Source organism: Zerene cesonia, unplaced genomic scaffold (assembly GCF_012273895.1).
Source record: "Zerene cesonia ecotype Mississippi unplaced genomic scaffold, Zerene_cesonia_1.1 Zces_u001, whole genome shotgun sequence".
Taxonomy (NCBI): domain Eukaryota; kingdom Metazoa; phylum Arthropoda; class Insecta; order Lepidoptera; family Pieridae; genus Zerene; species Zerene cesonia.
The window spans coordinates 1,722,237-1,737,967 of NW_024045131.1; the positions used below are offsets into that span (position 1 = coordinate 1,722,237).

General features: G+C 32.0%; 2 protein-coding genes across 2 annotated transcripts in view; one reads left to right on the top strand and one right to left on the bottom strand.

Annotated features, from left to right (window-relative positions):
• Window positions 1–1,412: 1,412 nt before the first annotated feature.
• On the bottom strand, window positions 1,413–3,358 carry LOC119838077 (importin subunit alpha-5-like). Its single transcript, XM_038363887.1, has 3 exons — window positions 3,184–3,358; window positions 1,869–2,019; window positions 1,413–1,564 (listed from the first exon to the last, which is right to left on the bottom strand). The coding sequence occupies exons 1-3, from the start codon at window positions 3,244–3,246 to the stop codon at window positions 1,413–1,415; spliced, it is 366 nt and encodes a 121-aa protein (XP_038219815.1). The 5' UTR covers window positions 3,247–3,358.
• A 1,120-nt stretch (window positions 3,359–4,478) lies between these two features.
• LOC119838078 (homeobox protein PKNOX2-like) overlaps window positions 4,479–15,731 on the top strand; it is a 37,475-nt gene continuing 26,222 nt past the window's right edge. Inside the window, exon 1 of the mRNA XM_038363888.1 lies at window positions 4,479–4,780. The gene's annotated coding sequence lies outside the window, so the exon portion shown is untranslated. The remainder of the gene's footprint in view (window positions 4,781–15,731) is intronic.

Consider the following 15,731-nt stretch of genomic DNA (forward strand, 5'->3'; position numbering starts at 1 on the left):
CAGCAGAGGCTTTCACCTATTTTTTTGGATTAATTTTGCATTATATACTTCATCTATTTTTAAGCTACTTATATGTATATGATGCGAAATGAGGGCCCGAGTAGTTAATACAAAGAGCATCTAATTCTCTTACTTCACATTGATCACCAGAGTGATCTTTAGCACACTTAAAACATCGTGGGTTCGACCTACACTGGTTCTTAATATAACCAAATTTATAGCATTTTAAACATTGGATTGTGGGCAGTCTATACAGTTCAACAGTCAATGATGATTTATAAAGAAAGACCCTCTCAGAAAGTTTCTGGCCTTGGAAAGTGAGGATTAGGGAATTGGTGGCGATCCATTCAGTGCTCTCTGAAGTTTATTTAACCTGCGAGCTTTAAGGATATACCCAAAGCCCGTAGGGATTTCCAAATTCGAAACAAATTCTTGCATACAGATGTCAGTTGGTACTGCTCTCACAATACCCATCCGCGAGTAGTTATATAAGGGGACGATTGCACTGAGATCATGCTGTGCTAACTATGGGCGACCAATAAATAGATTTGCATCTTCACCACTTAAAAACTCAATAGACACCCTATTACGTCCGATTTTTTTAATAACGTCTCTGCATATATTTTTAATACCATTTGACATGAGAAGTTGACCAAATAAGATGGCACGGATGTAGGTTCCTGATGCAGGATCGTTTTCCACCTTACTACAATGAACAATGAATGGACCCGAGTCCGTAACTGTGTACTGTCTTATGTTTTCGTCCAAAAGGAGATGTTTGTAAATTGTTTGAATGGAAGCAGCATTGGGGTTGTCAATTATAGTAGATTTTTTAGTCTTTTTTCTGATCTCACTACAATCATCCAGGTCAAGATGGCATTTTATTCTTGAGCGGGATACATTGTCACATATATTTTCAGGAGGAGCAGGAGGGTCAGGTGGATCAGGAGGATTTCCTCCATGATTTAAGTTATAAGAATTTAACAAAAAAACCTTACCAATACCGTCATCAAAACACAAATATCAGGTTTGATAGACGTAATGTAAAATACACTACAAAAAAGAAAGAAAATTTAAATAACAACTTTGCGCAGCACAAACACGTGTGTACACTTACACCTCAGCAAACCAACCTTTGTTTTTGTAATGTTGGTTGAAAAAATATAGTATGTCGAATTAAAGGCTTATATCTTAAAGAAACTAACTTTTATTTACATATAGACACAATCATAGACATAAACATTATATAGTAAATGCAATTTGTAAGGATGTCTGGATGTGTGTTTGTTGTATCAAAATACATTCAGTATGTTTACTGATACTTGGCAGTGATGTAGCCTATATAGCAGAATAACATAATTAAAAAAAAAAAAAATCGGTGTATTCTTTTGTATTCTTAGTAGCTTAACAACTCACCAGTCATCCCTATCCAGAGATTCCACCAAGGGTCTGATGACACCAGCTTCAACCATGATGGAAATAGGTGGATTCTGTTCCTTTGAGAGCATTCTACGGGCAGCTCGAGCTGATGTTGTCTTGATTGAGAGGTCTGATGACCTTAAACCTGAACAATTTAATGTAATATGTGAAGAAATATCATATAACAGTTTGCAGCAAGACACTAAACTGCCTTGAAATTATCAGAACTAAACCAAATTTATGAGACCACACTTACCATCACAGAACTTTCAACTAGTTGAAAAAATGCTCCCTGAATTGGTTCACCTAGTTGAAAGTTCTGAGGTAACAAGCCCAGGTGCGGGAGGATTTTTTTCAAAATCTCACAGGAATAAGAACTATGCTGAACTATTTAACATTTCTTTTGAATACATATAAAAGTTTTAACAAACAGTTTCTTTGCAACAAACCTTGGACAATCTGCGCGGGAGTCATGAGCTTCTCCGTATCTTGGACCTCTTCATTGGCCTCTGGGGACATGGCCCTTCTCTTAAGAAGCTGTTCATCTCGGGCTTGCTTACGGAGATTGATACTTAACTCAGCACGTTTACGACGAAGATCCTATGAATTATTTTTAACATGCTATTATTAGTTTCACCTGTTTGTTTGTATGAGTCACATCCTATAATCTAGATTATGACCCACTTTAATCAGATTTAATTCTAATTTATCACACTTATCAATGTAATTGGTGAGAATACAATAATTTCATGACTTTATCCTATTATCCTGATATGGATCACCAGGATTAAATAATTTCCTTGAGTATATTCCACATATCATGTGAGACAATTTATTTGATTCTCTCATAAACATGTTTTATAATATTTTATTACTATATTTAATATACATAAAGAATGGCTGGAGTAATGTATAAGTATATTCATTATTCCTACTAAACAAATATAAATGTGAAAGTAACTCTGTCTGTTTGTCTTCACACCTAAACTCACTTAAGCAATTCAAATGGAACTCGGTACACTGATAGTTTAAGAGCCAAGAAAAATGGTGCGCAGAATTTAAAAGAAAGTACAAAAACTATACTATTTAAAAATATGCAGGGGTTCTTATACATACAATTTTAGTTACAGTGTTTATAATCATACTCCACCAAGATGGCTTACTGATTTCATGAAAATTTATTGTCTTTCAATAAATTTCAGCTATGTGGGAACATATCTCAAATTAATAGAACGAAAAAGCAGTTGCAAGCAGTTTTCTCTTTTATTTCAGGAGCATATGAGCTTTCTTAATCTTTTTACAGGCTTAGACAACCTATAGCACAACGGATGTGTGCACGGTGTGTGTAGGAAGATGCTGTATGTATTTATATTTCTACAGTAAGCTTTTAAAATTTCTTCTACTACCTAGCTACCAACCTACCTACCTTCCTACCTACCTACGTACTTGCATAAATTGAGATATTCATTGTCTTCATTTGCAATCAAAATGATATTGAGATTTCTTTCACATATAAGTGAAATATGACAAGATAGATATTTAAATAACTATGAAAGAAAAACTTTCCGAAAATAATGTGCACGAGAACGTTAATAAAATAGAACTAGAAGTTTTAAACACGTTAAATATGTACTATTTTTTCATTATCAATATTTAATTTAATATGATTATTATTATGAACCCCCCAAACCAAATTTAGATTTTATAATAGACAATAACTAAATACCTTATAATGGAACTAACTGCGTTCGTTAAAATACTCACATTCGTTCCCTGTCCAGTATTTTTGTATGCAGACAATCTTGATGTGTGAGTCTTCTCAGCCATTGTTTTATTTAAAATAAATATTCAGAAAAATTATAAGAAGTTAAGAATCACAGTTTAATGCGACGACCACGTATGAACAGGTGATTTAGAGTTTAAAACGGATAAATTCAAATTACAAAATTCAAATCTATAGTGTTACCAGTATAATATCACAGAGTATCAATAACTTTATTGATAATTGACATAACAAAAGATAGTTTTAAAAAATATTAATAATATTACTATTACTTTTGTAAATAATTTCATTACCAATATGACATTACACAATTTAAAAAAAAAAATAGCTTCAAGATCAAAATTTTAGTATAAAGATATTATATATATCCATGCAACTTTAGTGTTTGCTAAAATATGAAAAATTCATTTATTAATCAAATTTATAGAAGCAGTTATAAACTAACTTGATTGTTTATATGTATTGTATACTTTTTAATTTACCGAATTATTAAAATTAGTAATTATCAATTAACTAAGAATCGATTCCTTGTTGTACTATAAATATTAATCGATATTAAGTTCGATAAATCTTTGATATGCTTTTTTGTATACGTATTGAAAAAAAAAAACGTTACAGGACATGTAATCAACAATGTAATCACAAATAAGTAATTTTAATGATAACTGCAAATAATTAAATAACAAATGTTCTTAATATTTAACTAAATAAAGGATGTTCTAATTACAATACGACACTGTAAAAAATATATTCGAAAAGGAAAACGCTGTAAAAAGAACACTTATTACATTTAACTTCATTATTAATCAAACTGCATTGCGACTGCATAGTAGTACCAAATTAATGCAGCGGAGACGTAGATCTGAAAAAAAGAAAATACTGAATAAAATAAAAAGAAGTAGGAGGCGCTTTTACGACAGATATTGAGTGGTGGGACGGGCTTAACATGCGCAAAGAACTTTTACTTCAAATTATTACTAGGTGATGCTATAATTAACCTGTGTCATGACCTACACATTCATCTAACCTCATAATACAAAACGATGGTAGATTAACGTTATTAAAACAAGTTTACAAGCTATCATGAACATATAATTACGCAAAACGTTACGCCGCTGGGCGTGACATCACAAATCAGTCCAGTCGTGTTGAAAACAACACGTCGATTAGCCGTCTTTTTCTAAAATCACATGTTAAACAGAGAGGCACGATTAAACAGGCTAGCGATGATCGTATTCTGTCGAGGGTGTCGCCATTTTCGTTTTGACGAATATTGACAGCACAGCAGACAGACAGTGGCGCGGTGGTCGACGCAGCGTCTACCAGACTATTTTTATTTTGAAAGTGAATCGTTTTAGTGAATTAATTATTTAATATTGGAACGTATCATATCGCTATCATTCTTTCTATCGTGTGTTTCGTTTTTCGGCTATACACGTTCATCATAATACGTCAAAATTGTAGTTTTCAGTGCTAACCTTCTTTTTTTCTTAGTGTTTTTGAGATGCAAGACGTGATCGATATGTGCAAGATGTACAGATGACTCTGCTATATTCTGTTCAGCGTGTTCTTTTTCTGGTAAGTGGACATAAAAACCATTTATATAAGTGCACACTGTTTAAATAATAAATTTAAAATAATATGTGTTGTACGTAATAAGTGATGTTCATTGAATCTGCAAAAAGTTTATGTTATTATGAGTATTTTACGAGTTTGTTTGCTAAGATTGTGTATTCTTTGTTGCGGTAGCTCCAGTTTGTTTACGAACTGTCACGGGCAGTACGGCCTAAGATATATAGCCTGGGTTGGCGACTATGCGTGGGTATTATTCAAAGAAAAATGAACTTACAGCGCAAGGAATAAGGTTTAAATTTGATGTGAACAGAGCGTGATAACAGCCCGTGGAATTAATTTATCACACGCCGCGCTTGACAAGTTGAAAACATAAATTCGACCTTGGCACACCACGTGGTTTATTGTGCTTTCTTTTACGACCTAATACGGTCTGTAACTTGTTTGTTTTTATATGTATGTGTAGTAGGTACATCTCATTAAAAAAATTATATATATTTCTTAGGTACACATTAAATATTGAGAACCGATGACCAATAGTGCGCTGTGTGAGAGGAAAAATCGATTTCTATAATTTCGAATAAATAAAGCAAGATCAATCTCATTATTTCAGATTGTTCCAAAAATTGGAATCGATTTTTAAATTTTTTGTGCTGGTAATAATATTCAATTGTTTTTTTCTGCAACTAGTGTTTTCCAAATTCCATATTATAGGAAAAGTTATGAAAAATATAAACAATCAAAATCAAATGAAAAATTGGCAAATTAAGTCTGGGAACTAGCTGTCCTTCAATTATTGTTAGAATTACATAAATATAAATTAATATATTTGTTTGTGCAATATGTGAAATGTGGTTGAAATTTTTTAATACAGCATTCATTGACATGTTCCTTATGTGTAAACTAAATAAATGTAGCAGTTAATTAATCCATACATAACAATTCTAGGTAAGTCTAGTTTTTCATTAGTTTTAACTATAATCTTAACCAAGTTTAACTTTTTTTCATTAACTAATCAACAAAATTAATCAATAATTATAATTTTCTGTGGTGTACAATAAAAAAACAATATTGAATTATTTACCGATTTGATTAGGGGAAATTTAGTTAAACACAATAAAGATAAGATTATTTGCCCATAGATAAGTTTGATAAGAAATAATCCTTTTTTATATGTTTAAGTGTTTTGTTATTTTAAACAGAGAATGTTAAATAAAATCCCTATTAATTTTGCTAGGAATTGTTTATTCGATGAAAGGTATGGTATGGTAAGGACTAGGTAATTAATCATAAATTAGATCATTATTTGGAAATCAATATAATTTCTGATATTGAATATAAAAATAAATTTTTGTATTTTTTATTGAATACAAAAATAAATTTAACACTAAACAAGGGAACATAATTTTGTAATTTTTTTTATTGATTTTTACAAAAAAATAAAGAAAGGCATTAAAAACTAAAAGAATTTATGCAGGTACAGGTATACAGCCAATAGCCTTCCTCAATAAGTGGCCTATCTAACACTGATAGATTTTTTTTGCAAATTTCATTGCAATCGGTTTGGTAGTTTTTGGGTGAGCAAAGAGCAACAAACACACACACATCCTTACAAACTTTCGCATTTATAATATTAGTAGGATACGATAGAAAGTAGGATAGTAGGATAGGATTAGTAGGATATTGAAAGGATAATGTAATCTTTATTTTGTTCATTGATATGATGATGTAAAATAAGTTTACATTAACTAACTCCCATCTCTATTCATAGAACTCAATCATTTATTTATCCAATTAGACTTGCAGCAGCATTTCTGAATTGTCATAATATAGATAAATATTTACCATCAGTTTAAAAACTAATTCAAAATCTACAAAGAAGAGCTGGCATGAAACTCTGTAGGTGCTTTTTGAAAATGGTTTTAATTTTAAATTGAATTAAATAACTACTGTGTATTACGTAATTGATAATATTTAGCATATATCAAGGGTATGGTTAGTTAATCATAAACAGAAGCAGATAAGAATTTGTAGATGCTGAACAGATTATGGTGTTTTACATGTTTATTGGATATTACAAATACATACATAATTCACTAGATGCTTGTCACGGCTCTGCCCGGATATGAAGATTCCTATTTTATTCCATTGGGATAAAAAGTATCCTATCACCCAAGTCAGCTCATACCCTGTCTGTATACCAAATTTCATCAAATTCCGTTCTGTATTTTCAGTGTGATTTACGGACAAACATCCAAAGAAATAAACTTTCACATTTATAATATTAGTGTGATAGTGTGTTTAATAATAATAATTGATGTTAAGAATTAATAATAGTGTGATTAATTTTTCTCATCACAAGTGGTTATGTACAAGATATTGTTAGATCTATTTGTGAGAGATGGGTGCCCGAGATGAGTCTGGAAGACTTGTGTTACGGGTCACCAGGCCCAAGGGACCAAGGATTGATAGGACTCAACGCTTAAACAGTGAACATTATGAACATTAATCAAATGTTGAGAATTAGTTGTAAAATTTTATCTAATAAGTACTTATTCTACTAATGGATTTATTTTTTAAATTAACAAAACATTTGTTGTCATTTTATTCTTTTGATGAAGATTGATATGTTAATATTATGTGTTTATAGTCTGAATATAGGTGCTATTTCTCTACTAAACCACCACCACACCATTGATTGATTCTATTAACTGCCACTAATAAGGGGCTGCTGAAAATCAGCACTGAAAATCAGCTGCACAATATGTGTAGTCATCCGGAGTACTTATTCTTTTCAGCCCCACACTGATATTGCTTCTGTTTTATTTTTGGGAGTTCTAGGTTCCATGTCCTAATTTTTATCGACCCGTGGTATGCAATGGAAAATGATACAAAAGTATTTCTTTTGAAAACCAATGAAGTGGCGTTAGTGAGCTAGGTTTAAAAGCTAATATTCTAAATGCAGAAGTGTGTTTGTTTGTCCTTCTTTCAAACCACAACGGAACGGTTTTTGACATGATTTTTTGTGTCTGGAGATACTTAAGTGGCTAGAGATTGACATAGATTTTATGGCGGGGCAACATCTCATTACAGCAAGATATAATATGTATTTGATTCATCCCATAAGTTTTAATAACAGCTAGTATTTTGTATAAATATACTTAATACATACGAATTTTCACATGTTTTACAAACTTATCAATTAATCATACACGAGAAGGTCTCTTATGCATCGCTTCATCCATAAGATAAAACCGCATCGAAATTCGTTTAGTGGTAAACGAATTTACGGTGAAACAATATATGACGAGGGTTTCTGTTCGACTATCACATCCCATATTGATCTCGCGCTGACCATGATACCGCGAGGTGAACAACTCAACCAGCCCGTACATTACTTAGATGCACACGCCTTGGGCAGGTTCAGTTTAAATCATATGTTTATTTATTCGAGTTTAACACCTTAATGGTAAAAAAAAAAACTTTTTAAGTACATCCTTCATATTGTCAGAATTAGAGCAGAAATTAAAATGGGATCACGTGGGAGGCCCGAGCTTCAAATCAAAATTGGTTCACCCAGCCGAAATTTGAAAAAATAAAACAGTTATCAATACGACTGTATTATTTTTGGATGCATATCCTCCTTTTTAGCTGTAGTTTTCAGGTCGCCACCAAGCGTGGTATGACCATCCTTGAACAAGATGACACACAATATCCTTATATATAAATTACGTGTCATTGTTTGTCCACGATCGACTCCTAAACGACTCAACTGATTTTAGTAAAATTTTCACAGCATGTTCAGTTTGATACAACTTAAAAGATAGGATAGTTTGTACTATTTCAATCACGATAAATGACATCCCGAACGGAGCCGGGGCGTGCAGCCAGTTGGCATATATAGATAACACTTACAGAGCTTCGAAACGTATGTATAGGTTAAAGATTTAATCTATGCATTTTAAATCCTACTTCCTACTAATATTATAAATGCGAAAGTTTGTAAGGATGTGTGTGTGTGTGTGTGTGTGTGTGTGTTTGTTGCTCTTTCAAGCAAAAACTACTGAACCAATTGCAATGAAATTTGGTAGGTAGACAGCTGGACAACTTGAATAACATATAGGCAATTTTTTATCCCGATATTCCTGCGGGATACGGACTTACGCGGGTGTAACCGCGGGGCGTAAGTAGTGTCACTTAAATTTATCTCTTCTTCTTCCTCTTCTTCTTCTCAGCCTTTGTATGTATTTATTTATTTATCTCTTAAGGAGGTTAATTTATAAGCCGTTTCTGAAGGTGGTCGTTAATTTGTATTTTCCGGCAATCGTCAGTGAAAAAAAAACCTTTAAATATATGCCCTATGCGTATGCAGGTCTACCTGTGAAGCAATAACATTAACTTGAAAATAGAAATATTTCTGACTAGTGGTCCGCCCTGGCTTCGCCCGTGGTACATATATAGCTTAAAGCCTTCCTCAATAAATGGGCTATCTAACACTGAAAGATTTGTTCAAATCGGACGGAAGTAGTAGACCAAACAAACAAAACAAACTCTTCAGCTTTATAAGATTAGTATGGATTTGTACAGTGGGCAAAGAAACAAAAAGTAGAATAAAGCTTATAATAGTACCAGCTGACCCGGCAAACGCTGTTCTGCCTCACTCTTATCATTTAGGGACATGAAAAATACATGTTGGACGATTCTCAGATGATATGCAAACGGAATTTTATGGGGATCGGTCCAGCCGTTTCGCAGAGTGTGGTAACTGACATTGTGACACGAAAAATTTTCGATAGACAGACATGTAAAGTAAGAAAAACTATCTGCATTTATACAGGGTGGAATTTTGTGATGCCATCTGAAAGGATCCTTAGTCAATGATAAAATTCCGACACATCCTTATATCGAAGCAAATCGAATGTTTAAAATTAGTCCTTACGCTTTTATTGTAACAAAAAAAAAACGGAGAAAGGAGTCTGCATAACAAATACACAGATAATCTTATCGAAATAGTAATTCGTCATTTTGATGGATAATTAATGACGTCAATGATAATTGATTAATATTAATTACTTGCATGATCGAACAGATGGATTTTAGAGTGTAAATGCCTAGCCAGTTGCATTTATGAGTGAAGTAGCTGTGCCTCTCGGTTTCACCCGCGTAAGTCCGTATCCCGTAAGAATATCGAGATGATAAGTTGCCAATATGTTATTCCAGTTGTCTAGCTGTCTACGTACCAAATTTCATTGCAATCGGTTCTGTAGTTTTTGCGTAAAAGAGTAACAAACACACACACACACACATCCCTACCAACTTTCGCATTTATAATATTAGTAGGAGTAGGAAGTAGGATAGGATATAATCTCCAGTAGATTTCCTTTGATTTTTCAAGTTGAGAGATGATATATAATTGTCCGATCGATACAATAAAAGTTTAGGGTGTAAATTAAACAAATTTATATCGGCTCGATTAATGGGTGTGGTAATTTAATTTTAGGGCACAATATGAATGTAATTTTATTTAATTTCAAAAATTATGGAATGTTTCGTTGGAGTAAATTTCTCTATCTATTGTTTAGAGTACTTTCGCTTTAGATGATATTTTAAAATTCCACCCTACGCATTAACGTTTTCGAGTATATTTAAAATAAGTATTACTCTATGATGATGTTTTGAAAACTGGGCTAAATTATAGATTATTTTTTAACATGCTTTTATTAGCTTCACTGGTATGTGTTTGTTTCTAACAGACCCCTTTAGACTCAATTTTGAACCACTTTAAACGGACAAATCCAAACTATGTGTACTTATCAAGAATTTGCGACAATACAATAATTTAATGAGTTTACCTTATTATCCTGATAAGGATCGCCAGGAATCAATAATCTCCTTACGTATAATGTGTATGCAATATGAACAAATTTATTGTTTCTATAATTAAAGCGTCTTTTATATAGTTTTTTTCTTTCAACTGAAATTATCTTTAATATATAAAATTCTCTTGTCACAGTTTTCGTTGCCATACTCCTCAGAAACGGCTTGACCGATTTTGATGAATTTTTTTGTGCTTATCCGGTATCTATGAGAATCGGCCAACATCTATTTTTCATACCCCTAAATGATAAGAGTAAGGCAGAACAGCGTTTGCCGGGTGCAGCTAGTTTATATAGAAGAATCGAACTAAATCTTACGAGTTCGCATCACCGACTTGCTCAATGCTTATGTCATGAAATTGACATTTTGAGACTTAATTCTGAAGTGTTAAGTTTTCATTTCTATCGGCATTTCCTATTAATGCTTTCTTTTTTTTAATGTTACTATTTTTCTATTGTAATTACTATTTAAAGACCACGAGTTATATCACATTAGAGACACCACATTTCGATTGTGCCCGAAGGCACCAAGGCCTAATTCAGACTCTACCATCTGCTTTATAATATTTAAAATCGTTATTATAACAGTAATACCGCCTTCACTAAGAATTAACATAATTATTCATTATACACTTTCGGTTAATGGTGTTTTCTAATGGTAAATGAATTGTTTGAAATTATGTTGTAGTTTAGAGTAGTACGCATGTTTTAGATTGGTCGGGTAGTTGGTTTGTGAAAACTTAAAAATATTCGATACTGGAGTATGCCACAAAACGATTGTCATTGATTTTTTTCATCAGTAAATTAGGTTATAATTTAATTTTTAGTTTTATAGCATTGAAATGCTTTATAAATGAGAAATTTTGAAAGAATAGAAAAAAGGTAGGTTATAATGTTGATACGGACTAATTGCTTTTCATATAATATGTTAAATATGAGCAAAAGTATTCAATCAATAATTCTTTTCGACAAAAAACGTACCACTCCAGATTAAATAATAAATAATAGTTTAAAAAAAACTAAAAAACACGCTTTAAAAAAATCATATTTTTCAAATTGAAAAATGGAATAATTTTATCAAATAAGTGTATTGTCATCGGTCCTCAATAAATCTACAAAGTTTGAATGAAATCTGGCCGTTTAAAGTGGGTCAAAATCGCGCCCAAAGAAGTCGGTTACAAACAAACATACAAACAAACATACAGGTGAAGCTAATAAAAAGCGTGTAAAAATGGGACTAAATGACAGTTATTCCTATCAAACACATAGAAGCACAATAAAATTGGTTGAAAATCATGGAGTTATCGTAGCGAAGTTAAAATAAAATATTGACAAATTTAAGGACCTCCTTCCTCTCTTTTGGAGACGTCGATTGATAAAAAAAGAGAAAAGGTATTATCTTCTATGTGTAATAGTTTACTTGATACTATAGAATTGAAAAGTGATACTAATAAATACGTCTATTTTCCCGCCAACTGTTTATCCATGCACAGATAACATATTATTGTTTGTGATCAAAGAACTTTTTGAATCTGTGATTTTTCTTATTTCGTACGACACGAAAACTCAAGGCTTAAACTCGAGGTAATTTAATTAAAACTTTCCAAATATCTTTCGATAAGTGTCTTCGAGACATGACGGTATTATTCAAGATCAAAGGGCAATGAACTGCAGCCCTGTGCGAAATTATACCGGAGTAAGACTAGATTTTGACATTGGGTAAGGACGAAAATAAGAGAATATTTGAATAACTTATTAAAATGTATTAGTCTATTTCTAGTTTCATTATAAAAGGCGAAATGTTTATTGCTAGATATTGTGAGGGTATTTGTGGGAGTCTTGTTGTATTATGTTAAACATTTCATATAGATATAGGACACTAGCTGCGCACCGCGGTTTCACCCTCGTAAGTCCGTATCCCGTAGGAATATCGGGATAAAAAGTTGCCTATATGTTATTCCAGTTGTCCAGCTATCTACGTACCAAACTTCATTGCAATCGGTTGCGTGAAAGAGCAACAAATACACCCACATCCTTACAAACTTTCGCATTTGTAATATTAGTAGGATAATACTATAATAGAATATTAGTAGGACTATATAGACGGTAAGGTTTTGATGGGGATGACATTACGTAGAACACAACAAAGGAATTTGAAATAAGCCTACAAAGCTTATTTTCGTTTTTTCATTGCGTACAATCGTCACTATCGGTAAGATGATGAAAGAATCGATATTTGTTATTGACATTTGTAAGCTATTCCTTTTCTTTACGTGTAAAAATGCACCCTACCTTTAAAACAGCAAAGCCAACAGAATATTCCACGGGAATTGTATAAAAGAAAATTTTTATATAATAATAAAATAGCCAGCACATTTTGTCACGAGTGCAAGATTCAGAACGAAATTTTACACAGCTTTGCCCGCGAAAAAACCGCTTTGACAGCGAAAAAGGCGGGAACGGCCGCCATTATGGCCAAGTGACGCCTCGGCCAGCGCTATAATTGGCAAACGGGAGTTATGGACAGATTTTAATAACGTTCAACGTGGTTCAACCACAAGTTATTGCTTGTTCTGATTATTTATTTGGAGGAACGACAACAATGTGCTCGGAATCGTTTGTTATTAAGCGATGTTACGCTTGGTGTTGCTAGTGTTATTTTATGGCCCTGTTTCGGGGTTTTGATTTTGAATGTATTATTTAATCTGTCTATTAGTGAAACATTTGTTGTTTGATAGATTAATTATACTAGGATAGTTCAATGGTCGATAATTTTGTCGATTTCATATCTGCGTATTTTGTCTACTAAAGAAAGAAAGAAAGAAAGAAAGAAACATTTATATTTACACACACGTACGGCGATTAAACATGTATCGATGGATCGGCAATTTAAGTGTGTTAAAACAATAATGGAAATTAAATGTCAAGAAAGAATGATTGAATTAATAAGTATATTTATTGATAGTGAATTGAGAATAGTCCATCATGTCCAAGGTTCCATTTATGCAATTGTATTTTTATAAATGAAATGACTATAATGATATATTAATTACTTTTTTGATTAATTCTTTATTCGATGGATAAATTTTTACCTAATATCGAATAATCCCTTAGTCACTAAATTTTCTAAAAAAAAAAAAAACTAAAACATAATTACATCAACACAATTACTTACGTATTAATTTCACCAGATAATTGTGAGAATTTGTTTGTACATATATATCAGCAAAATCCAATACTCATTCTGACTGAAGCACTATAGAAATGATACTCATTCATATTATGATTAGAAGACAAGTTGATCAACAAAAGCAGTAGCAATACTGGCGTTAGGGTTGTCACTTATAAAATATAATAATAATCAATAAATAGAACATAAGATGAAATAAAATCACTGTAAGACTTATTGTGTCTTTCCAAGTTATGTACTCATCCGCTTTCAAGTTATGTACTCAACACACATGCCGTAATTGAAACTTCAAACAATTGCCGATAGGCATACATATGAAAGTCAATTATAATGTATTATTTAATATTTGCTTTATAAAAACTAATTATAAGCAGGAAATGTGTACCTACAGACCGACAAAATAGACGATTGTATAAAATAAATTGTACATCACACGACATTATTTCGATCCTATCGGCAACCCTAGATCAAGGGACGCCCCAACCAATTCCAAATTTGAATTCACGTTTCAGCGTTTCCTGTAAGGCAGTTTATTCCTTTGTATTCCTTCTGCGTGTACATTTTAATTCCCTCCTTTATGTTTTCTTATTAAAATGTAGGTGGAACCGTAACTAATTGTGATCCTAGGATTTAACCGACACGGAAAATTAGTATTGTATTCTCAACCATACGTATAAAGGGCGATGTCTCTATGTTAAAGAGGTTTGAAATGTTGTTGTATAGGTGTTATTTAAAACAGGCCGAAATTGATTATGTAGAGAGTGATACTTTACTTTAATGTGATATATACCGTCTTAATATTTATATTAAGTTAATAATAGATGCTAAAGATTCAAATAATTTATTTATTCCGTATAAAGTGGAAACATTGTATTAAGATATGTTAAATTTTATGATGTATTGAATTACAAGGTTTTTAATCAAAGCTTTTAAGAATTTTAAGAATTACTTAATACAAAACTAGACCAAATTCAAATATGACCACATGGCAGGCAACAGATTTCAAATAAAAAAAGAATTGTAAAAATGGATTCACTCATTAAAAAGTTATGAGGTAACAAATACAAAAAATCCAGTCCGTGGAAGGCAATGGATTAAAGGGTTTACTTATTTATTTTATCGTTATAATTCTAGATATGTCACTTTATTCAAATCCTTTGCATCATTATACACTTTGAAAAAAAAAAAAATGAATCTGTGAATGCGCGGCAAAACCGAACTGTCAAATTTAGAATCAGGTAGCATAAAAATAACGAAGATAATCTTTAACTTTCGAATCCTCGCCATAACTTAGAGCGGGGGAAAAGAAATTCCTTGTCTATTTGTTGTTTGTAAGACGGCCGTGCAAGTCAATATTTGAGCAGATGTGCTGTTGGGGGCGCGCGCAAAAATGTTATTTTTATGCGACCTACATGGAAATGTCGGTGCTACCCTACGTAGTGATGTGCGGTGTCTATAGATGGGAAAGAGACTTTTGTATTGCAATTATTGTTGATTGAAAAGTATCGTTCAGTCGAAATTCAATTTCAACTTCTTATTATGTACAAATTCCTATTTTTTATAACGAAAATAAGATATAAAAATTGCTAGGCCTTTTACGGCTTAGTAAAGCCACTTCTTCATGACATTATTATAATAATCATCATTATAATTATTATTTTTTAAGTTTCCTTCCATGTACAATCTTGTTGAAGAGTTAAAAAAATAAATAAATAAATAAGGCCATGGAATATTAAATTTTCTAAAGGATTAATAAACAAAAAACAAATGAAATTTCTTTGCTATCCAATTTAATAAATAAATTTATTTACATATCTAACAAACACTCTTCAAAAACGCTCAACCACATTATACGAATCCAAATTTTAAAATGTGATAAATTAACACATAT

Excerpts from the sequence above, each read along its gene's own strand:
- LOC119838077 (XM_038363887.1), bottom strand. The coding sequence starts at position 3,246 with ATGGCTGAGAAGACTCACACATCAAGATTGTCTGCATACAAAAATACT. Across the intron at positions 2,020-3,183 it reads ATACTGGACAGGGAACGAAT|GATCTTCGTCGTAAACGTGC; the intron begins GTGAGTATTTTA and ends AATAATTCATAG. Across the intron at positions 1,565-1,868 it reads TCCCGCGCAGATTGTCCAAG|GTTTAAGGTCATCAGACCTC; the intron begins GTTTGTTGCAAA and ends TAAATTGTTCAG.